The sequence below is a fragment of the Schistosoma mansoni genome (genome assembly GCF_000237925.1).
Source record: "Schistosoma mansoni, WGS project CABG00000000 data, supercontig 0221, strain Puerto Rico, whole genome shotgun sequence".
In the NCBI taxonomy this organism is placed as follows: domain Eukaryota; kingdom Metazoa; phylum Platyhelminthes; class Trematoda; order Strigeidida; family Schistosomatidae; genus Schistosoma; species Schistosoma mansoni.
The window spans coordinates 264245-289852 of NW_017386087.1; the positions used below are offsets into that span (position 1 = coordinate 264245).

Consider the following 25608-nt stretch of genomic DNA (forward strand, 5'->3'; position numbering starts at 1 on the left):
ACATCGACAGGTCGCTCTCCCTCGAGAGTTATCTACCTGTTCATATGTTTTCATACGAGTAGATTCGGAACGCAAACCTCTACAACAGCCTTACGAAGGACCTTTTCACGTGATTTCCCGTCACGAAAAGACCTTCAAGGTTGATCGACATGGCCGCGTCGAAATAGTCAGCATTGATCGTCTCAAGCCAGCACACGTCGGTGACAGTGCCCCACCTGATAAGCCGAGACCCAATGCTAGACCCATCAAATCTTCTAGCGGGATCTCTACATCTACTTCGGATCCCACGCTAGATGCACCTGAGACCACATTCTCACGTCCCAGTCAGCAGCACGTGTCATCTGCCCCGTCTACGGACGAGACTTCAGTCTCACGTCCAGACCAGCAGACCACACCGCCCTTGACTGCGGATGAGATCGCAGGCTCACGAGGTTCGAACGAGACTACCGTCTCACGTTCCGGTCGCCGAGTGCGCTTACCCGTACGCTTTCGCGACCAACCTCATAACCAGCGGCGGATACAGTATAGGACCTTACCCCTATACTACACGAATGCTACACTTTTCTCTTTTTCTCTCATTTTTTTTGTTTACCCCGAGCCTACGCCTCCGACCACCGCTGTTACGGTATCGTCGACTTCAGTCAACTTTGGCGAAAGCTGGCCTGATCACCCACGCTCTAGTCAACGCACTCAGTCGACCTCTCTGGCTCCAAATACGTATAGTATACATTTGGTCCCGAACATGGTTATCCTGGTCGCATCTGGTTCCTTGGCTCAATCTGGTTTCGTCCTACGTCTGCAGCGTTTCTGGTCCGGACCTCTACGAACGCAACCTTCAGATTCTGGATACAAACCACTCTGGTGTAGCATGCTAATCCAAACAATCAACACAGTACGTTCCTTCTGGTACCGTTCTACGTCAAAGACTTTTGGTGGCAACTCGAGGATCAACGATCACTTCCTGTTCTGCCAACGCCTTCGTCCTACAATTGCACGTTTCGCGATCAGTCCCACGAACGAAACCGCTACGTATCGAAAGTGTAAACCCTTTCTAGCGGGGGGCTCCTGTAGTGACTGGCCAGTCTCGATAAGAACAAGATTGGAATAACGGAAACAATTATGATTATTGTAACCAATTGTACCAGAGATTGTTTTACTGTATTTGTTTAACTGTATCAGTTTCACTTCTTGTTTCGCTCTCCGCCTTGTTTGGTTCGAACTTGCTCACGCACTGCTCATTTTGCCTGTACTCTTTGGCACGTCTCGGTATTATTTCGATACCACGAGATCGCCAATAAATATACTTGATCTGGATTAATAAAGCCTTCTGATTTACGAGCTATCAAGGGAACCAAGTCGTTTTTGGGCGCGTAATCGAATTGTAGTGGTGATCATAGTCCGTCTTCGACTCGACATCCACTACAGATTCATGGAGGCTGAAATCATTTTCCAGCTCTGTGCACAATTGAGAAATTAATCCAAAGCATGGATGATTCAGCAGCTGTGTGCGTATTTCGACTAAAAACTCCAACTGTCGCTCAAATAGCAACTGTAATCGGTCTGAAGGGAGAGTCATTTCTTCGTGTGTGCATCATTACAGTTATGAAAATGACTGTATGACTAATGACCAATGTCGTTCATAGACACCAACGACAATTCTGAATGCTGATTATACGAAATAATTAGCTGATTTTCGACCAGTTAGAGACTGACTTTGGTTCCCTTTTTTACCCCGTTGCAAATTGTCATGCTGAATACTATTATGAGTTGATTTTACGGAACACAGAGCAGCGATACAGTGACACAATAAGCTATTCTAATTCGTTATATTCGACCGTGCCAACTAGGTCAAGAAGTAATAATGAAGCATAGAGAATGCTATCTACATGCATCCAGAAAATACGAAGTCACAAAGTACACAAATCACGGTGATTTATACTATGATAGAAACGCCGTTGTGAGAGCCATAAAGTCGCGCACTAAAAAAATCCGTCAGATAATGACAGACAAAGAATTCCGAGTGGAAAATGTAAGCTGTGGGTGAACTAAGCGTCTCTTGGAGCGAAAACGTAAAACTCAAATTTTCAGAATAAAATTACAAATTTAGGACCTGTTTCAAGCGAGTTCTGGGAATCTGACGTCCCCAAAAAACATTAGCTCGAATAAAGAAAAATGTTTGTCATTTGGTCTTAGAACGAATGATTTTTTCCGTGACAGTGTCTACATACGTATGGCCATATGAAAGCATTTCAAAAGAAGTAGCAGACTCTCCCTAGCTTCCACTATATTAGGGCATACAGGGATCCTAAGCATAGAAAAGGGGAATAAAATTTACAGAAGTGTCAAAACTTTTCGTTTAACCATCTATCCATTTGCCCCCACTTATAATCAAAAACGTAGTTTTCCAAATATATCATGAAGTTTGCTTTGAGAAAACATGATAATTTGGCAAAATCATCATATTAGAGGAAGACGAAAAACGCTTAAAAATGTGACGGTAATGATAACGAGTGATTTTTTGTGGTCGGTATTCAATATAATACCTAAACTTCTTATACAGTTGTAGTGACCTGTTCTTCTCGACGAGAACGCGATTGGTATGATGGAAACAATTATTATTATAACCAATTGTACCAGCGATTGTTTTACTGTACTCGTTGTTGTTTGACTGTATAAAAATAACCTTTTCGTTTGGTTGTCCATCTTGTCCGCTCGAACTTTCTTACACTCTGCCCCTATTACCTATACTCGTTGGCACGTCTCGGTATTCTTTCGATACCACGAGATCGTCAATAAATATACCTTATCTGGACTAATTACAGCCTTCTGGCTTACGAGCTATCAAAGGAACCAAGTCGATTTTGAGCGCGTAATCTTACTGTAGTGGTGATCATAGTCAATAGAGACTCGACACCATCTACACAGTTAGTTCTGATAACCGTCACTATATAACGCCCCCATGGTGTATTAATCAGAAGGCCTATACGAAGTGTTGATTAAGTTTATTATTGCACCACGTAGTGATCACTAAAATCACAGGTACGCTAAGCAAGCACGAATGAGTAGTGCAGAAAAGTAAGAGGATAACCGGGAAAGCAAGTGAGCGTGTGGGTCGAATGAGCGAGCTAGTGAACAGGATTAAAATGTACATATATGTACATAGTGAAATAGATCAATCATCGAATTAGTTAAGCAAACAGTAGTAAGGCCAGAGGAATGAATATATACGCAGCTGGTAGGCAATGCTCAAGCACACTTTCATTCAAGTGCAAAAATAATAAAGGTACAATAGTATAGATAAGTTTTTATTGTACGAATGACTCTGTCTGTTAAATAAGTTCAAAAAAGGGCTTAACCAAATTAAATGTGAACAAACTCAGATGCATGTGGGCTGATATAAAAGTTTTTCAGCAAACAAAGATGCGAAACAGTGTCCGTGTTTGTGAGGAAAATTATTAGATTTAATAGGGCAGTAAATATCAAAATTTAAGAATTTAGGATGTGTGGTAGAACTATCGTGTACCTTATTACAAATATGTGATAGCTTGAGTTCATACACGTCCATGAGGCCAGAGAAGATTAGAATGGAAGGTCAAAAGAATACAGTAGTGCTTTTAGAAGTTTATATACACTGAAATCAGAATATAAAAAATATTTCGAATATGGTAGTAGATAAGTTAAAATTCCCGATGTGCACATACAAAAAGGCTTAACCAAATTAAATGTGAACAAACTCAACTGAACGTGAGCTGCTAAACATTAGAAATCAATAGCAGAAGAAAATAATAATAATCACTTTACTGTATATAAAAAATTACGTTAGAGTCCTGTCATAACGGCCCCTGCTTGTAGGCGTCCAGCCAAACGTAGGAAAACTACACAATCTAAAATTGCTACTGACAGTTTCAACGAGACGAGCTACTCAGTTCATCCGGAGGCAGACAAGCTTTTACCAGTTGTCTCCATTCCAGACGTGTTGAAGACTCTGTTGGTAAACAATGATGATAATCACAACTGCAACCATGCGAATGATATAAAAAAACTGCAAGTTGACATGAACATTCTCAATCCCCTCAAGTTTCTCATCAACCCTAACCTCACAGAGACTCCAGATCAAATGAATGACATAAATGACTTCCTAGATCGTGTTGCATCAGAGGTATTTGAAAGAATAAGGCGATCTAGCAATGCAATTGTGTTTAATATACCGGACTCATGTGCCCTCAAAAATATCAAAACTAGTCTGCTTAGAGCCAGCAATGTGACACACGTAACATGTGTATGCACAAGATTAAAAAGAAGTCACCCTGATATGCACTCACCGATCTTGTTCAAATTCAACTCATCTGTAGACGCTAGTGAGTTTTTAAATTCCTCCAATTTAATTCCAGCAGAAACGGATTTTCAAGGATATTAAGATTCTACCAGATAGAACACCATGCCAGCGAAAAGCAGGCCGAGATAACTACAGACTACCAGCATCAAACTCACAAGCGTATCATAATCCTAAAGGTCATAAAATTAAGTCCGATTCTAAGAGGACATCTAACTCTACGAATATGCAACCACCGAAAAACTCTCCTGAATCTCCTAAAGTTCAAAACCCAAAAGAAAGTAGTCCCAATGTAGGTGATATGCATGCTTATTACGTTAGAGTCCTGTGATAACGGTAGTTTACACGTGAAGCTCGTGTGACAATTGAGGTTTGAAACCGTGAGGTACTGGCAGATCTGCGGAGAACATATTTACAATACACTGTTGTATTTTATTGGAATTTAAAATCTGAGCATGCTTAATAAAATACAGCGTTTAAAAATTAACGCTTGCAAATTATAAACTTAAAAAGTGTAAAATGGAGTATGTGATATAAGAAACGTAAAACTATTAAATGAACATGATACAGAGACCTTTAATTACTAAATTTACTGTTGTCTTTTGCCAGGTCATTGACTAAACTCATGGTCACAGTGTGGCTCAGTGGATAAATGTCAACCTCTGACTGTTTGATCGGAGAGCATGCCGGAATATTTGTATAGGGACTTTGGTCGTTATGGTCTATCCATATGTTGACTGTGCTTGTGCTTGCCACCAGTGTGGCGGTAAATAAATCCAAAAAGCAAATAGTTCTGTGAGTTCTCGACATCGATGTTGATCTCCTTAGGTTTGCTGGTTACACCTAGCTGAAAACGTTCGGTCACGCATCCTCACCAGATCACGAGTGGGTACTCTGTACTATGCATCTCTTACAACCGTTGACCAGCTTAGGTTAAACGCTTCCAAATATATCAACAACTCTTCAAATATATCTCCTCACTTCTTCATTTCGGGATTCTATTTGCCTGGGTTGTCATACTATGATTATAAACGTGCTACTGCTTAAGGAATTGTCAAACTCTGAATACCTGTGGCACCTTTAGTCATGAGACCGACACAATCTGGTACTCCTTTTCGTAAACTGTGAGTGTGCTTCTTTTCGAAACTTTATGAATCACCTTCTCATTTTCGTTTTTATATGGTATGATATTGTTTTCATATTTTCGGATATTTTTTCTCGTTCATTGCTATACCGAACAAACTCCTAAGTTGTTTACGGTTAAGACTCTTCCGCCTTCCCCATTTCAGCAAATGCCAGTTTGGACCGACAATTAAGAAGCTTTGTTCTGCTACAAAGAGGCCGAATTCCACGAGCACATGTAAAATTCCTTGAAGTAATGAAGCCAGACTAGTCGATAGTTTGACAGTCCTTAAATGAGTTATATATTCTCCTGTCTATATTTTCATTATTGTCGTTGTTATTATTGATATTGTTGCTGATTTTTGTTGGATTGTGTCTGCTTGTTGTCGGTTTGTGGTTTGGAAACATATCTACTTTCTAGTCAGACTAATCACGTGTTCTTGACCTGAGTTGTGTTGAAGTCCTTTATGATGGACACATGGAGGGAATGTAGTGTAGATATCGGTCTAAAGTAACTTAACGTCCGATTATTGCAGACGAGGAAATCCGAGCGTTATGACAGTTATATACTACCTAGGTCGATATACGTAGCACACACCACACCAACTAGCACCTCAGTTGCAGGTCCGCATCGGCATCCGCAGAACAGCACAAATCCCTCTCCTGGATGCCAGCCACACCAAATGTAGTGCATGAGAACACAAGTGCGCACATCAAAGAGCGAAGACCCAGGCATGCCCACAATTGAAACGCTCTTACTTCCGAAATGACCAAAGCTTCTCCTGTGGACAGTGTCGTAACCTAGTGAAAATTAAATTACGGGCAACTTCTGAGAACTATTGATGGACTAATATTATGTATATTTTTATTGTATAACTATTTGGTGACCAGATTATTTATCTATATATCTATATTCCTCTCATTATAAGCTCTATTTTGACCCACAGTCAATCATTAAACGATTTACTGTTCTCAAGTTATGTCCAACTAATTAAATACGGTCTCACGATCACAGTCACTTTTTGACTTGGTCTTGTACAAATGTTATTTCCCAGTTCATGATGTGATGTGGTCCATTTGGCTTGTATATACACCAGGTATATTTGGAATAAATGACTAGTATGGTGGAAGCCGATATTGGTGTTCTGGACTCAACTGGTAGGTCTAGGAAGACAAAGGGCCAATACGGACAATAGGCTGCTCATAGCGGCTGAACGTCATTGGTTTGGCACAGTGCTACGATTGCATGGATCGTATCCCAATTGACTAATAAGTCAGGTGAAAAATACCCTGGGATTGAAGGCACAAGAGATAGCTTCAAGAAATGACTTGACAAAGACGTACTTACCCAATGATTATAGTCTGAAGTTTGAACTAGCTTTGCAAATAAGTCTCATAATTTACCCACTGTTATCATTACTACGCAGTAGTAGCGGCTTTCCACTTCGCTTATTATGACCTCCGTTTCCATTTTCATCCCTGCCCTCAAGACCTCCAGCACAGTATGGAATATCGACAAGTGAACCTACATATTTATTCACTTCTTGGAACAATAGTCTTCTCTCAGCAATCGAACTATCAATTCATTATTTTCCACAGTGACACTGACCAGGCTCCTGAATGGTGATATGATAGATACTGGGACCTAGAAACCCTACTGCCATGATGCAGACAAGATATGTAGATGGCGTGTCGAGTCGAGATTGACTGTGATCACCACTACAATAAGATTGCGTGCCAGATATCGACTTGGATCCCTCTTTAGGCCAAAAAACAAAAGGTTGTTAATGGTACAAACAAGATATATTTGTTGGCGATCTCGTGGTATCGAAAGAATACTGAGACATGCCAAATATTACAGACAAAAAGGGTGGAGCGTAAGCTCGTTCGTAGAAGCAAGATGGCCAACGGAAGGAAAAGTCTCTTTGGTACAGTTAAGCAAACAAGTACGGCAAAATAATCACTGGTACAATTGGTTATAGTAATAATTGCTTCCATTGTACCAATCGCGTTCTCGTCATAAAAGTAGGTCACTACAGATATACAAACCCACAGATAGCTACCGAACTGACTAGAATTAGTGCAGTTGAGTGACTAGACTATCGCCCATTAAACATTGCCAAATACCTGGAACCGGCCTGTCAGCCTGACCAGCATAGTAGTTAAGTTACTTGAAAAAATAATCCAGGATAAGCTACTGAGTCACATAGATTCGTATAACCTGTTAAGTCCCGAGCAACATGGGTTTCGTAACAAGCGTTCATGCTTAACTAACTTACTTATTGCGAGAGAGGATTGGACAGCTGTCCTAGATAACGGCCTATCTGTTGACGTGATATTCATAGATTTTAGCAAAGCGTTTGACAAGGTTTGACACTTAGGTCTTATGCAGAAGCTCTCGAGCTTTGGAATAACAGGTGCTATACAGGAATGGATAGGAAGCTTCTTATGTGACCGCAGACAGAGAGTGATGGTCAATGGAACGCTATCCGAATGGAAACCGGTCAAAATTTACGAATTTAGGATGTGTGGTAGAACTATCGTGTACCTTATTACAAATATGTGATAGCTTGAGTTCATATACGTCCGTGAGGCCAGAGAAGATTAGAATGGAAGGTCAAAAGAATACAGTAGTGCTTTTAGAAGTTTATATACACTGAAATCAGAATATAAAAAATATTTCGAATATGGTAGTAGATAAGTTAAAATTCCCGATGTGCACATACAAAAAGGCTTAACCAAATTAAATGTGAACAAACTCAACTGAACGTGAGCTGCTAAACATTAGAAATCAATAGCAGAAGAAAATAATAATAATCACTTTACTGTATATAAAAAATTACGTTAGAGTCCTGTCATAACGGCCCCTGCTTGTAGGCGTCCAGCCAAACGTAGGAAAACTACACAATCTAAAATTGCTACTGACAGTTTCAACGAGACGAGCTACTCAGTTCATCCGGAGGCAGACAAGCTTTTACCAGTTGTCTCCATTCCAGACGTGTTGAAGACTCTGTTGGTAAACAATGATGATAATCACAACTGCAACCATGCGAATGATATAAAAAGACTGCAAGTTGACATGAACATTCTCAATCCCCTCAAGTTTCTCATCAACCCTAACCTCACAGAGACTCCAGATCAAATGAATGACATAAATGACTTCCTAGATCGTGTTGCATCAGAGGTATTTGAAAGAATAAGGCGATCTAGCAATGCAATTGTGTTTAATATACCGGACTCATGTGCCCTCAAAAATATCAAAACTAGTCTGCTTAGAGCCAGCAATGTGACACACGTAACATGTGTATGCACAAGATTAAAAAGAAGTCACCCTGATATGCACTCACCGATCTTGTTCAAATTCAACTCATCTGTAGACGCTAGTGAGTTTTTAAATTCCTCCAATTTAATTCCAGCAGAAACGGATTTTCAAGGATATTAAGATTCTACCAGATAGAACACCATGCCAGCGAAAAGCAGGCCGAGATAACTACAGACTACCAGCATCAAACTCACAAGCGTATCATAATCCTAAAGGTCATAAAATTAAGTCCGATTCTAAGAGGACATCTAACTCTACGAATATGCAACCACCGAAAAACTCTCCTGAATCTCCTAAAGTTCAAAACCCAAAAGAAAGTAGTCCCAATGTAGGTGATATGCATGCTTATTACGTTAGAGTCCTGTGATAACGGTAGTTTACACGTGAAGCTCGTGTGACAATTGAGGTTTGAAACCGTGAGGTACTGGCAGATCTGCGGAGAACATATTTACAATACACTGTTGTATTTTATTGGAATTTAAAATCTGAGCATGCTTAATAAAATACAGCGTTTAAAAATTAACGCTTGCAAATTATAAACTTAAAAAGTGTAAAATGGAGTATGTGATATAAGAAACGTAAAACTATTAAATGAACATGATACAGAGACCTTTAATTACTAAATTTACTGTTGTCTTTTGCCAGGTCATTGACTAAACTCATGGTCACAGTGTGGCTCAGTGGATAAATGTCAACCTCTGACTGTTTGATCGGAGAGCATGCCGGAATATTTGTATAGGGACTTTGGTCGTTATGGTCTATCCATATGTTGACTGTGCTTGTGCTTGCCACCAGTGTGGCGGTAAATAAATCCAAAAAGCAAATAGTTCTGTGAGTTCTCGACATCGATGTTGATCTCCTTAGGTTTGCTGGTTACACCTAGCTGAAAACGTTCGGTCACGCATCCTCACCAGATCACGAGTGGGTACTCTGTACTATGCATCTCTTACAACCGTTGACCAGCTTAGGTTAAACGCTTCCAAATATATCAACAACTCTTCAAATATATCTCCTCACTTCTTCATTTCGGGATTCTTTTTGCCTGGGTTGTCATACTATGATTATAAACGTGCTACTGCTTAAGGAATTGTCAAACTCTGAATACCTGTGGCACCTTTAGTCATGAGACCGACACAATCTGGTACTCCTTTTCGTAAACTGTGAGTGTGCTTCTTTTCGAAACTTTATGAATCACCTTCTCATTTTCGTTTTTATATGGTATGATATTGTTTTCATATTTTCGGATATTTTTTCTCGTTCATTGCTATACCGAACAAACTCCTAAGTTGTTTACGGTTAAGACTCTTCCGCCTTCCCCATTTCAGCAAATGCCAGTTTGGACCGACAATTAAGAAGCTTTGTTCTGCTACAAAGAGGCCGAATTCCACGAGCACATGTAAAATTCCTTGAAGTAATGAAGCCAGACTAGTCGATAGTTTGACAGTCCTTAAATGAGTTATATATTCTCCTGTCTATATTTTCATTATTGTCGTTGTTATTATTGATATTGTTGCTGATTTTTGTTGGATTGTGTCTGCTTGTTGTCGGTTTGTGGTTTGGAAACATATCTACTTTCTAGTCAGACTAATCACGTGTTCTTGACCTGAGTTGTGTTGAAGTCCTTTATGATGGACACATGGAGGGAATGTAGTGTAGATATCGGTCTAAAGTAACTTAACGTCCGATTATTGCAGACGAGGAAATCCGAGCGTTATGACAGTTATATACTACCTAGGTCGATATACGTAGCACACACCACACCAACTAGCACCTCAGTTGCAGGTCCGCATCGGCATCCGCAGAACAGCACAAATCCCTCTCCTGGATGCCAGCCACACCAAATGTAGTGCATGAGAACACAAGTGCGCACATCAAAGAGCGAAGACCCAGGCATGCCCACAATTGAAACGCTCTTACTTCCGAAATGACCAAAGCTTCTCCTGTGGACAGTGTCGTAACCTAGTGAAAATTAAATTACGGGCAACTTCTGAGAACTATTGATGGACTAATATTATGTATATTTTTATTGTATAACTATTTGGTGACCAGATTATTTATCTATATATCTATATTCCTCTCATTATAAGCTCTATTTTGACCCACAGTCAATCATTAAACGATTTACTGTTCTCAAGTTATGTCCAACTAATTAAATACGGTCTCACGATCACAGTCACTTTTTGACTTGGTCTTGTACAAATGTTATTTCCCAGTTCATGATGTGATGTGGTCCATTTGGCTTGTATATACACCAGGTATATTTGGAATAAATGACTAGTATGGTGGAAGCCGATATTGGTGTTCTGGACTCAACTGGTAGGTCTAGGAAGACAAAGGGCCAATACGGACAATAGGCTGCTCATAGCGGCTGAACGTCATTGGTTTGGCACAGTGCTACAATTGCATGGATCGTATCCCAATTGACTAATAAGTCAGGTGAAAAATACCCTGGGATTGAAGGCACAAGAGATAGCTTCAAGAAATGACTTGACAAAGACGTACTTACCCAATGATTATAGTCTGAAGTTTGAACTAGCTTTGCAAATAAGTCTCATAATTTACCCACTGTTATCATTACTACGCAGTAGTAGCGGCTTTCCACTTCGCTTATTATGACCTCCGTTTCCATTTTCATCCCTGCCCTCAAGACCTCCAGCACAGTATGGAATATCGACAAGTGAACCTACATATTTATTCACTTCTTGGAACAATAGTCTTCTCTCAGCAATCGAACTATCAATTCATTATTTTCCACAGTGACACTGACCAGGCTCCTGAATGGTGATATGATAGATACTGGGACCTAGAAACCCTACTGCCATGATGCAGACAAGATATGTAGATGGCGTGTCGAGTCGAGATTGACTGTGATCACCACTACAATAAGATTGCGTGCCAGATATCGACTTGGATCCCTCTTTAGGCCAAAAAACAAAAGGTTGTTAATGGTACAAACAAGATATATTTGTTGGCGATCTCGTGGTATCGAAAGAATACTGAGACATGCCAAATATTACAGACAAAAAGGGTGGAGCGTAAGCTCGTTCGTAGAAGCAAGATGGCCAACGGAAGGAAAAGTCTCTTTGGTACAGTTAAGCAAACAAGTACGGCAAAATAATCACTGGTACAATTGGTTATAGTAATAATTGCTTCCATTGTACCAATCGCGTTCTCGTCATAAAAGTAGGTCACTACAGATATACAAACCCACAGATAGCTACCGAACTGACTAGAATTAGTGCAGTTGAGTGACTAGACTATCGCCCATTAAACATTGCCAAATACCTGGAACCGGCCTGTCAGCCTGACCAGCATAGTAGTTAAGTTACTTGAAAAAATAATCCAGGATAAGCTACTGAGTCACATAGATTCGTATAACCTGTTAAGTCCCGAGCAACATGGGTTTCGTAACAAGCGTTCATGCTTAACTAACTTACTTATTGCGAGAGAGGATTGGACAGCTGTCCTAGATAACGGCCTATCTGTTGACGTGATATTCATAGATTTTAGCAAAGCGTTTGACAAGGTTTGACACTTAGGTCTTATGCAGAAGCTCTCGAGCTTTGGAATAACAGGTGCTATACAGGAATGGATAGGAAGCTTCTTATGTGACCGCAGACAGAGAGTGATGGTCAATGGAACGCTATCCGAATGGAAACCGGTCAAAATTTACGAATTTAGGATGTGTGGTAGGCCCTTTACTTTTGTTTCTGTTTGTTAATGAACTACCTCTATTACTTTAGTCGTCGACATTATGGTTTGCGGATGATGTTAAAATCTGGTGAACAATAAGAAGTGAGACTGATCGTTGTCATCTGCAAGCTGATTTAGACGAATTATTTAGATGGGCTCATGATCGGGGCTTGGACGTTAATTCCAGGAAGAGCGTGCTCATGCACATCCGGCACGGCAATAGTTACTATTATACAATTAATGGTACATCTCTTCCACGCGTTCAAGAACATAAAGACTTAGGAGTAACTATAAGTCACGACTTGAAAACTGCTAGGTACTGCAATGCGGCTGCTTCCAAAGGCTATTATGCGCTATGGTCACTTTACTGAGCATTTAGATGCTTTGACAAGGAGATGTTTCGAATTTTATATCCCACCTGTGTAAGGCCACACTTAGAATACTGTATCCAAGCTGCTAGCCCATGTCTGATAAAGGATACTAAATCACTTGAGCATGTCCAGCGTGTGGGGACAAAAATAATGAAGGGTCTTTCTAAACTCCCTTACGATGAGCGTTTGAAACGTCTAAACCTTTTCCCCTTATCTTATCGTAGGAGGTGACCTTATACTGGCATTTCGTATCTTTAATTATGATTTGGGTGTTAATATGTCTTATCTTTTTGCTCCCTCCAGCACTAATGATCTCCGAGGTCATAGCAAGAAGGTTCTGAAACCGCAATCTAATAAACTAAAGGTGGGGTCCCGTTTTTCTCATCGAGTGGTCAATGACTGGAACTCATTACCAGAACAAGTGGTATCAGCACCATCAGTGAACATTTTCAAGAAGAAGCTGGACCTTCACTGGAAGGAAATCTGTCAGGATTAACACAAGTTCATCAACCTACTATCCTTATTACTGAAGACGTGCAAATTGGTCCTCAAGACATTTTCATTATTGATATCATGAACGTCGTTTTCATTCTCTCCCGCTAGAACAGGCGCGGAATTATTGTCCTGTAGGTAGGTCTTTTTTGGCACAGCTCTTTGTGTGCGTGCCAGTATATATATATATATATATATATATATATATATATATATATAATAAGTGGAAAAGCATGAATCATCGGATCAATTAAGCGATTAATAATAAGGCTAGCGGAATGAATACATGCGTAGGCAGTAAGCAATGCTCAAGAGTATATAATAAAAGTACAATGGTATATATAGGTTGTTATTGTATGAATGACTGTCAGTTAAATAAGTTAACAAAAGGGCTTAACCAGATTAGATGTAAACAAACTCAATTGTATGTGAGCTGCTATAAGCTCGACCCCCTCAGTGTACAGCTCCAAGAAGAGAACTAGAAACCATTTGTTACCCACGGCTTGTCGTCTTTCGCCTGAAATATATGTGCCGAAATCGTGTCCCACAACTTAAATCAACTGCCATTGACACTAATACTTTAATTATCGTCATCCTGTTTCTACTCACTTTATCCCTTGTCATCTCCGTCACATCCAATGCCTAATGCTTCCATGATATACAAATCTTGGCAAGCTTTTATCGAACAGGAGAGTTCCAAAACCTTAATAAAGCCTGACTTGGTTTCTAGACGTTATTTCTTTCCATCACAGATTACTATGCCGTTCATAGTTGCTGAGTGTTCTTCACCTTTATCAATTTTTCATTTGTTTTAAATAGAGTGGGTGATTGAAGAGTGGTTTTAGGCTACTTAATTTGTTTGTTGAAGCGTTCTTCCTGTCGGTTTAATCCTCAGGGTTAAAAATGAGTTGTGGTTCTATCTTTCTAAATGGTCATAAACAGCTGGTGTTTTAATACCTGTTTTCTGTCTGTAAAAGTTACACCTATGGATTTTAGAGTGATTATATTACCCATCGGCGATACAATAAGTCAGTGCAATGTCACAGTTTGGCCTTCTAGTGTTCTAATCTGATCCTAATTTAGGGGAGACTTCACACCCTGCTTATCAAAATATATAGCGAATGGCTTGACATTACCGGCCCCCAAATGCCCTGGTATGGCCGAGAGTGGGGAGAGTCCGCTCTCCCTCTCGAAATACTCTCACATGGCCATGCGTAATGTAGCCTCTGCCAGGGAAGTCCTACTCACTGCCTTCTCGTGGCGGGGGTGTTGTATACGAAATTGAGAGGACAAAAAGCGAATATCCGGCGCTTTAACCGGGTTGGTGGACACGGAAAGTCCACCTAGGGGAGTTGGAAAACCCTTATTCCAAACCAATGGTGCACATGGGCTCCAGTATCCTGGGGGAACGAATGACGTATGAATCAATTGTTGGTCACCGGCTACCATGGGAATGCATCGCCTCACGATGCTCCACTGCCTTGTAGATCAGACCTTTAGGTGAAAGGCTCGGGGTGTGGCCCCCTAAGAAGACCACCTGCTTCAGTTTGGGCACCTGGGTAGTATCACAGTCCTCACACAAATCTCATTTGATTTGTGTGGCGCATATGTATCTGGTACTTCCATGTACCAATATTTATGTGTATAAATAAATATAAATAAGGGATGGCAAGTCAATTGATAAAGTAGTGAAACTTCATCAGTTAAGATGGCTGTACACGTGTTACGTATGCCCAACCACCCACTGCCCCGAAGTGCGATGTTTTATGGTGTAGGAGTAGTTGGGAGAAAGCTAGGGGCGGCCAGACAAAAACGTGGCACAAATCCATGAAGTCACTGACAAGTGGACTGAGCCATGTTGGTAGGTGTAGACTACCTAGTTGGGATCCGCGAGATGATAGCAATCGATGGTTAGAGACCTTGAATGACATAGCTGAAAATCGTTTGCAATGGCGAAGGTGCATCCACTCTTTGTGTTCTGCCAAATTCTAATCTTCTGAATTCTTCATGTCCCTATCTTTTTTTCTCTTTCCAAATATACTTCACTGGATCATACTCCTTGAAGAACTTCTTAAACCCTAATCTTTCACATTAATGCTTATACTCTTACTACTTCTACCACTACGGGATTGGAATCGCCAATTGCATCTCTGTGCTGATGTGGTATGGCAACTCAAACTGATGTACGTACGTACGAAGTTCTACATTGTGATTGACTGACTGACTGAGTTTGATGTTCAAAATGGTTCAAGGCAGGTTAATTTTATATTTCCCTAATAGAGTTCATAAACCTCATCCTGACTGAAAGGTCAATGCATGTAACCATCGTCCTTTAAGTTTTGTTTTACAAACTATTATTTCGTTCATGGATGTCGCAACTGACTGGCAGTTTTTCCAGTACATACTGAATTGAGTCTACCAAGAGCCTTACTCAAATCACCTAATAAACCTCATAGAGTATATAAGGAAAAGCAAATGTTAAAAGACAGACCAACAAATGAATTTTACTTGATGCTTATACAGACAGTCTTTCTACCTTTGTAAGCTATTTATGAAAACCATTTCAAAATGTCGTAACTCGTGATTAGAAACTTACTTTACTAACGTAAAACATAGCAGACAGCTGGCCTGGATGTTTGACGTTTTGAGATGGCAATTTAATTTCTGGAAATAATCGTTCCATCTAGACGACACATCTTTATCACTGACGTTCTGTGGTTTTGTTTCGATATATAGGGTAGTATATTTGATCCCTGGAATCCTTTGGTTTTGTACGTTACAGAACTTTATGTAAATAGCTTTTTAAACCTGGATTTCACAAATCATGTTAACTGAAAAAAGTCGGGAACCAACTTTACCTGGTTCACAGTCGTCTGAACATCAGACAGATTATGGTCCCAGCACGACCGAAACAACTGATCGATCTGCAGACAATCCTGGGCCTTATCTAGATGGCACCGTACGTAAAGCTGATGGAATGAGCGATAGTGATTTTGACGAACGAGATGTTTCGGTGGAAGATGATGACAGTATTCCTCCGGAGGAAGATGCTGCTGATGAGGAAGAAGTATCAAGTCTAGTGAAAGTGAGTTAAATTAATCTGCACAGCTTAAAATGTTTCGTGCTGTAATTATGTTGCATACAGCATTTCTAACCTTATTTAGTGTGAAAAATAACCAAATGAGAAGTTTTTGCTTCTAAACTTCATTATATTCCGAATTCGATCACAGTAGTTCCTTTGAAGTATAAGGTTTCAAAATGGATCAACGATTAGTCTTACTGTTGCTAACTTGTTTCAAGACAATAAATGAAAGCGTTGACCTAGTTTTCATGTTTTATCAAGCCTGTCGAGAAGGAATGTCTCTTGGGAGTCTAAATTATCTGGCATTGTACCTAGGTACGTTAGCACTGGTGACTAGATCATATACACAGCCACATTATGCATAAAATAACTTGTAGTTTAAGTAGTCCAATAATAACATCGGTTTTGATTTAAAACCCTAGAAGTGTGGGCTATATAAGGTCTGATATTATGCGTTCTTATCAAAAGTCAGTCAGTTGTACACAAAATTCACTCGACTTTGACTTTTATCACCATATGTTAGAGTTCTTAAATACCATTTAACCCCTGTTATATCTTACACAATTGTTGGAAGTCATATTATAAAAGCTATACTTTATTAGTTTAACTTTATTTGGTGAATGTTCTCAAAATGCATACCTTCAGCACTTTGGAAGGCATCTCATTTAGCCCTTCCTGATATAAGATGCTGTATTTCTGTATTTATTTCCTTACAGTTGGTATAGTCAGTCAGTCAACTACAACGTAGGACCAGGCACATATATGCATCAGTACAAGTTGCCATACCTCATTAGGACAACAAGATGGACACCGAATTCATTGACGTAGTTAATTTGATGGTGGTAATATATGAAGGAAAGATTGTATGTAAGGAAATAGTACAGGAAGAAAGATATGAAGCAACTTTAATCTTATAGTTTAAGACAAAGAGTGTATACACCTACGCCATTGTGATCGATTCTGAGCCATGTCACCTAGAGTCTCCAACCATTGGTTACGATAGTCACGCGGGCCACAATCAAGTAATCTGCATCTGCCAACATGGCTCAGACCAGAAGTTAGTGACTTCAAGCACTGATTCCACGTTTTGGTTTGGCCGCCCCTAACTCTCTTCCAACCATCCCCAAACTAGTCAGCAGTGCGCGTCGTGGCAATCGGTGTCCAGGCATACATAACACATGGCCCAACCATCTCAGTCGATGAAGATTCACAAACTCATCAACCGATTTACCATCATTTCCTAATACCCTGCGTCTAACCTCACTATTACTTACCCGGTGATCCCAGTAGATGAGAGCAATATTTCTAAGGCATCTGTGGTCAAATATTAGTAACTTGGCAGTATCTTCTACTCTTAATGGCCACGTTCCACAGCTGTAAAGTAGAACAGAGCGAACTGCTGCGCAGTATACTCGTCCCTTAATTGATAGACGGATATCTCGTCTTCGCCATAGGTGACGTAAGTTGGCAAAATCTAATCGAGCTTTTTGAATCCGTGCAGAGATTTCGTCAGACATCAACCCATTAGGTCTGATCAGACTTCCAAGATAAGTGAAGTTGTCGACGCGTTCGACTACTTCACTCCCTATCCTTAGTTCAGGTGTTGATGCAGGCCAGGCCAGTCCTGGAGTAACAATTTACATTTAGATAGGGAGAAACGCAACGCAAACATCCTGGCATTATTACTCAGTTCTAACAGAAGACCCTGCATTTTGTCAGCGTCTTCACCAAACAGGACTATGCAATTTGCGTATTCTAGGTCGATAAGTGGACCTCCTGGTAGGAGATCGAAACCCGGAAATTCAGTCGACGAGAGCGTTATTTCCAGCAATAGGTCTATAATGAAGTTAAACAAAAATGGGGATAGTGGACAATCTTGTCGGACACCACTTGAGGTTGTAAAATCAGATGACAGTTTGCCATAAGCTCTCACTCGACTGGTAGTGTTCGAGTGAAGAGCCTTCAAAAGGTTTATGTAGTACTAACGTACACTTTTCAGTCACAGACACTGCCACAGAGCCTCTCGGTCTACAGAGTCAAATGCTGCTTTCAAGTCAAGAAAAAACTATCATTGTCGGACGCCGATAAACATGTCTGTGTTCTAAAACCTGACGAATAGTGAATATGTGGTCGATGCAGCCACGACCAGGTCTGAAACCGGCCTGATTTCCTCGTGTTTGCAGTTCACGAGTCTTAGTTAGGACGCGATAATTATTGAGGCTAGCATTTTAGATGCTATGTTAGTCAAGCTAATCCCTCTATGGTTATCACAGGATGATTATGGCCCTTTTTATTGGGATAATCAGTGATTGTGACCAGTCGGATGGTATTACGTCCAACTCCTAGATTTTAGCCAGAATATTAGTCAACCTAGTCGCTAAAATTGGACCACCATATTTAACGACCTCTGGAGCCGATCCATATGGACCAGCTGCTCTTCTTCGTTTCAGATTAGCTATAGGCTTTTGAACTTCAACTAGAGTCAGGGGACCTGCTTCATTGTTCCATTCAGACTGTTTAGGAATGGTGGATAACTGTAGAGTAGCTGAAGACCAGCTAAACTGTTCTCTAAAGTGTTCCACCCATCGCTCTAAACGTCTGGGCTGAGAGCACATAAAAGTTTTGTCTTTTCCGAGGTTGTCTCGCTTACAATTGACTTCCTAGTTCCGGTTTCTTTTATTAGTCTGAAGAGTTGTTTGATGTTGCCTACAGCGGCTACCTTCCCCATTTATTTCGTTTCCGTTGCCCACCACTACCCACGATCGTTCCGTAGACTTTTGTTTAACCTAGAACTGATTTGCTTTCGCTCTTTATCGTGTTCAGAGCCTGATGGGATGAGTTTACGAGAATCTATCAGTGCAATAGACTTGGATGAAATCCACTGTTTTTTTTGGGACCTTATGGTTTAAATTACTAATAGATGTTACTGCTGTTTCCACAGCTGTTCGTATGTCTTCCCAGGCAGCATCCGGGTCAGTCTCGTTTACAGAACTGCCTAGATGTGAACTCAGTTGTTCCTCGAACTTACTTTTGGCTTTCTCGTCACTCAGTTCAATTTTAATGGGTCTTAGTGTAGTTTTCCTGCGTCCAGTAGGGCGCAAACAAATGCGTGCTCATATTAAAGCATGATCAAAGTTTAAACATATATTCCAGAACGAGCGACAATCTTCTATCGAGTATCTCCAACGATGACTGATGGCAATATGGTCTATTTGAGTCCATCGTTGGTTTGGTGCAGGTGGTCTCCATGTTAGGCGATGTCTCTCCTTATGCTTAAAATTAGTGCTTGCTAAAAATAAACGATTGTCTGAGCATAGCTGCAACAGACGATCACCATTATCGGTTCGTTGAGCCGGAATACTAAAATACTCACTTAAATGTCTTTCTGTTTGATTTAAGCTGCCTAATTGGGCATTAAAGTCACCCGAAATGAGTACTATGTCTGAGCGCTTAGCTTTTTGAAGAAGTTCAGGGAGCTTTCTGTAAAAGTCATCTTTCACTTCATCATGGCTGCAGTCAGTGGGAGCGTAGGCAGAGACGACGAAAAGGCAACGATGTGTGTCCCTATTCTTCCGAGTTCTTACGGAGCCATTTAGCCGGACAGCACACAGGCGACTGTTAACGGGGATCCATCCTAGTAGTGCTTGTTCTGCCCTTGTACTAAGTGCTATGCCTACACCTGCAAGTCCACGAGAACTAGTCATGGGGTCGCCAGATACACGGAGGGTGTATTTTGTTAGCTGTCCATTTTGGCGAGGTGAGGCCAAGTGAATGACCACACTGGGATCCTGTATGCGTGTTTCGGAGACACAGTATACATCAATGGTACGAGACTCTAGGGTCTTAGCCAAGGAGGTCTGTTGGCCGATTTGACTTAGGGTACATTCGTTGAAGGCTCCAATGTGTAGTTTTGAGCGAGGTTTTAGTAGACCTGGGACAGTGTTTTGCGCACTAGAATCATTGGCTATGGTGACACTCGAGGAGGAAGTCAAGAGAGGAAGTTTAGGGTTGAAAGTCGAGGTAGGAGGAATAATGGGAATTGAAGAGGGAGATTGATTATGAATACAGTGATCTTCAGTGCTGCTCGAGGTATAAGGGTTGTTATCACTTCCCGGTTGCCCAACCGTGGAAGGGTTTTTCTAGAGGTACTTGAAAAGGAAATTGGATTAGAAGTGGGTTTAGTGACCTGAGAGCGTAACCGCAGTGCCCAAGGGACAACTGCCTCAGGCCGGTCACACACGGCCTTTTTGTGGGGGATTTTTGACGTGTTAGCTCCGTTCTTCAAAAGACCTTACCGCTGGAAACGGAAATCCGTGGGATAAGGCGAGGTGTGCATTTTTAGGGTCGACCTTTTCTAACCCCACCCCTCCTTGTGGGAAGGCAGCATCGCTGTTATGCTGGTTGTCTGAAGGAAACACCTTACTGCCAGCAGTACGACTTCGCTTTCGTACCTTAGGTTTACTGCTTCTAGTCTTACCGCTCTTCAACCGACCTGTCTGACATGGTAGGGCCTTGAGGAACGATTGTTCCAGTCAGTATATCTCGATTGGTTCATCACGATAGGCAAGCCCGACCACCACGTCAAGCTAGCAGCAACGATCGGGGTTGGTATAGTAGATGTAAGGTTCATACATGTTTTTATTTTCCCGTTATTTCGATACTCAATTTTGCGTTAGCTATTTACATGTGTATAAATAGTTAGAAAAATCTTCAGTGCTTTGCAATTTTTTTACTCTTTTGATTTTAGGAAAGTCAAATGTCATTAGATGAACTTCTAGCTATATACGGAATTCCTGCAAACTCTTACGGACACAATAGCGACACTGCTGCAGGAAACTGCAGCAACGTTTCCAGAGGTAAATCTGGGCGCTTAAAAAGCATTCGACACACTGTTACTCCAAGTTTAGCTTCATCACAGGAGTTATTGTTATCATTACCTCCAGCTAAGAAGTTTCGTTGTGCTGCTCACGCATCTGTTTGCTTAAATATTGGAAGTAATGATATTTCTACTGGAGGAACTAGACCAGTATTATCAGCTGATTACCCAACCTTTCGTTCATCGTCAGATGTCGATGCGTTGGTAGATAAAAACAAAGCCGATACACCTCCATTACGTTGTGTGAGTTATTTGCAGGAATTGGCAGTGTATAATTTTTATATTGTTATTTCAGTTGAAATCATTGTTTTGACAGAAAGCTGTGTTCTAGACTGATATGCTTGATGTTAATTCGATTTCTCGGTAAACGAACGAAGGTCAATGACACAGTGACACGATAAGCTAATCTAATCCGGTGTCCCAGGCCCCGCTAACTAGAGGAAGAAGTCCAAGGCGAAGTAGGGGAAAATATATTCCGTAAGCAGCCGAAGTACAAGCAATCACACTAGGAAGAAATCAAACGTATTTATACAGTACAAAGTTGTCCTTGGGGAGCATTACAAAATAGCACACTAAAAAGATACAACGTTAAAGATATTTCCAAATGGGAAATACGACTCAAAGGCGAAAAGAGCTCTTTTGGCGCGAAAACAAGGAAATTCAAATTTTCAAAATAAAATTACAAAATTAGGCCATTTACCAAGTAAGTTCTGGGGATTTAACATTCCCAACCTAGACATAGGACGATTCCAGGAAAAAGGTTGACGCACCTTCATCGTTTAAATTATGTCCATCTAGTAGGTTTATAGGTATATTGTTTCATAATGAACACCATTAAAAATATCTTAATGATCTGTTTGTCGTTCAATCGTACCAACATTTTCGCTTTAAACATATAATTCACGAAATTTCAGATCGGTCTAACACGATGATTTAGAGTAGTTCCTAGTTAAATACTCATTTTCAATTCATTGACCAATTTAACTTCAATTGGGATTTACGGGTAAACGTTTATATCACTCGTGTCCATTCAATGACTAGTTTTGGGTCGAAAATCCGGTTCATTTATTTTATGATCTAGCTTTACAATCGATTAGTTTAGACGCTAAAGTTATTTCTTCATCTTTTACACAGTTGGTTTAGTTTATAAACTAGCGCACGAAGCTGTACATTGTTTCTCCAGTCAAATTATCATTATAAACTCTAAGTGGCAACGATCATATTTAATTTGGATTTTGTCTTTTACAGTCTCTTGCAATTCTCTGAATTAAATTCTTAATTGACGGAATGATATATTGTATGAATTATCTTAGTTTATTTCTAATAATGTAAATGAAGTTTGGCGTAAATCTTACAAGATTGATATTATATCCCGTTTCTATACATAGCTCACTGTGTTTCCACACCCACACTCAGTCCCTTGTTCGCAAAGCACTAGTCCAGTATCTATAGATGTATCATGTCCCGATCCACCTTCAGCCACCGCAACTCCTAAATATTCAAAACAACATGCCTCAGAAGACTCAACTACTAGTCGCAAAAGCTCATCGCGTAGTCATCTACTTAGGTCCCGCTCAAAATCTAACCTAGCTATTCATACTTCTGAATTATTGGACAGTGCAACTCCTAATGAAGAGAATCGATTGGAGGAAGAGGATATTGATACGAGTGTGCCTAACTTTGAGCTGGATGTAGAAAATCAATTCGATAAAAATGAGGAAACCACTGACAATAAATTTGAAGCCAACCAGGATTATTCTTCACGTTTTTGGAAGAGTGCAATTACTGGTGAGTAAACTAGATAAATTCATGTTATGTAAGTGATAATTAACCTTGGAACCAAATTTCCCTGTAAAAGCCTCCAGATTTTCACTCTGTGATGGTTTGCTTTTGCGTCTCTACCAATTCGAAATCGGGTCGAAAATTTGGAAATTAATCCCAGTCTGACCGTGATGTGTGTTTTTGAGTCTCTTATTCGTATACCATATGGTACATAATAGTGATTTTTGAGCTTTTGCGTCCAAACTGCGTGTCTAGTGTGTTTACTAACTTAATCATTTTTCTACCATTTTGTGTCTCAATAGTGTACTTAGCATCTGTAACGTATGATTAATTTTGCTCATTCACGAAGTACAAGTTTATGTAATTCATTTTAACCCATACGTTTTGGTTGAGGACAGGCGATCTACAAGAATCTCTAAGTAGAAATAGGTAAAGCGAGTTTCAAATGTGGGACCTAATGATTGAAAACCGAGTATTTTAAAAATACGCCGCCACTCCATATTTAGCTGATAATATTAACAGAATGTATGGTGTTACTGAACTGGTAATTCGCTTATTCTTTCGATTTCAAAATCCGAAATGTGGATAAATTTCATATGAACACATCCATTTGTTATGGTTTATCGTCTAAACCATTGGACTACAGTTTTCACTGAAATTAATTTTAAAAGTATTACCTTGCGCAAACCTAACCTTGATTATTGGAGCTAATAAGAAATAAGTGGGAACCGGCACGTAAAATGTAGGTACTATCGAAATGTGAAAGTTTTTATCATATCTTGGCAATTAAGAGCCCTACTATGTATTATTTGTTTATTTTCTGTAGTAATCGGTCCCTGTGACGAACCTAGTTAGTGTGATAAGAAAATAAAGTTTGTCAAAACTATGTGGTATAGTATATTCATGCAATACATTCCAACGAATCTAATCACACATTTACGTATTAAGACATTTACGTATGAAAAAATGAAGGTTTATCTAGAGAAATGGGAAAATGAGGCAAATGCATATCATATGAAAAAATGATTCACGTCACTCTTTGTAATAATTCAATCTTAACAGTGTAGGTTTAGTGTAAGCGCCGATTGTTTTTAAATATCTAAGGGGGTGGGTTGATCTATCATTTGCTAGAGCTTCAACAAACCTGGGTATCCGCCCTAAGCAACTTTTATGCAAAAACACATCCTATGACGTTTCATCCATGTTTGGGAATAGAGAAAGATGGGTGTTTGTCATCTACTTTTATTGGGTCGTTTGACTTTACCCGTTCTTAATATGATTTCGGTACATTTTCAGCAGTCACATGAACTTGCAAGTCTCAATTACTCTTCCCTATGTATGTTTCCACACACATTTAAACTAGAAAACATAATGGGATTTCTTCATATTTAATTCAAGGCAATATCGAGGCAGTCCGTACAGGATGTACATATGCCAACAAGAGATTGATCGGTTGCAGTCCTACACAACAAGGGGGAAGATAGAAACAAACAGTACCAAGTGTGTTATCAGATTGTTCTCAGTTTATTACGCTAATAATGTTGTGTAGTTCTGATAAGCTTCGTCCTTTGATTTCATTTCCTCTGTCTAAGCTTTTATTTCTTGATCTACCCATTGTTTCCTTCCTCGAAATACGTTACTGTTGGGGAATCACTTGGTAGACGTTTTATTTTTGTAATTTTATTTTAGAAATTTGAATTTCTTGTTTTCGCGCCAAAAAGGCACATTTTTAGCTTCAGATTGCATTTCTCACTTGGGAGGACCCTAAATGTCACTGGTTTGTTGCCTCTTAATACGCTATTTTGTAACGTTTCTCAAAGACCTTTTTGTACTGTATACATGCTTGAGTTGTGTACTTGGTCTGTTCGTGCCTCTGACTGCTTGTGGAATATACCTTTTTCCCTCATCTGAACCTGGTCTTCTACCTCTAGTTAGCAGGGCTGCGGTGCATCGAAATAGTTTAGCTTGTCTTCTCGCTGTGTCGCTGATCCTTCGTTCCGTTCGCCGATTTTAGGTGATCTCGTAATCGTTCCAAACAGCACTTACTCAATTATCGTGATTAGCAATGTTTAATAGTACCATTAACTCATCGACCTTCCCTTCGCAACTGGGAATCATGGTACTCTGTTAACATCTTCACAAACTATGTCAACGGACAAGTAAAAATGAATGCTAGCTTTATGCTTTGACTCTGATTTTAGTCTCATAATAAATAATATGTTTGCTAGTGCTGTTTAATAATTAAGGTTTGTAATTTCTCGTTGATATTCAGGATTGGGATTGATCAGTGCCTTTTGTTATGCGTGCATCCTTAGTGGTTTGCTTCGACATAGCCGTCATGTCATAAGTCTTGGTATATTTGATATGTAGCTAGCAGTGGCATCCATGAGATAACTTTGGTCCTATTCGGGACTTGTCAGCCTGATGTACATGCTCTGAGATTCGGATGCGTTGTGAAAGAGGTTTTTTGACCCTAACCGACTTCGGGTACATTTTTCATATGAACTTAATAGCCAGTACCTTTTGCCGACCAAG

The 25608-nt window shown here is 40.0% G+C and overlaps 1 protein-coding gene across 2 annotated transcripts in view; it reads left to right on the forward strand.

Annotated features, from left to right (window-relative positions):
• Window positions 1–13455: 13455 nt before the first annotated feature.
• The window catches only part of Smp_101370.1 (mesoderm induction early response 1 related), a gene marked incomplete at both ends in the record, with an annotated part of 29848 nt that continues 17695 nt past the window's right edge, over window positions 13456–25608 (forward strand). Inside the window, 4 exons of one of the 2 annotated variants that reach the window (XM_018792681.1) lie at window positions 13456–13471; window positions 16070–16418; window positions 21163–21534; window positions 22680–23079. In XM_018792681.1, the coding sequence (XP_018644446.1) occupies window positions 16158–16418; window positions 21163–21534; window positions 22680–23079 (1033 nt within the window). Of the gene's footprint in view, window positions 13472–16069; window positions 16419–21162; window positions 21535–22679; window positions 23080–25608 lie in introns of those variants that run through there. The other variant, XM_018792682.1, reaches the window with a different exon arrangement.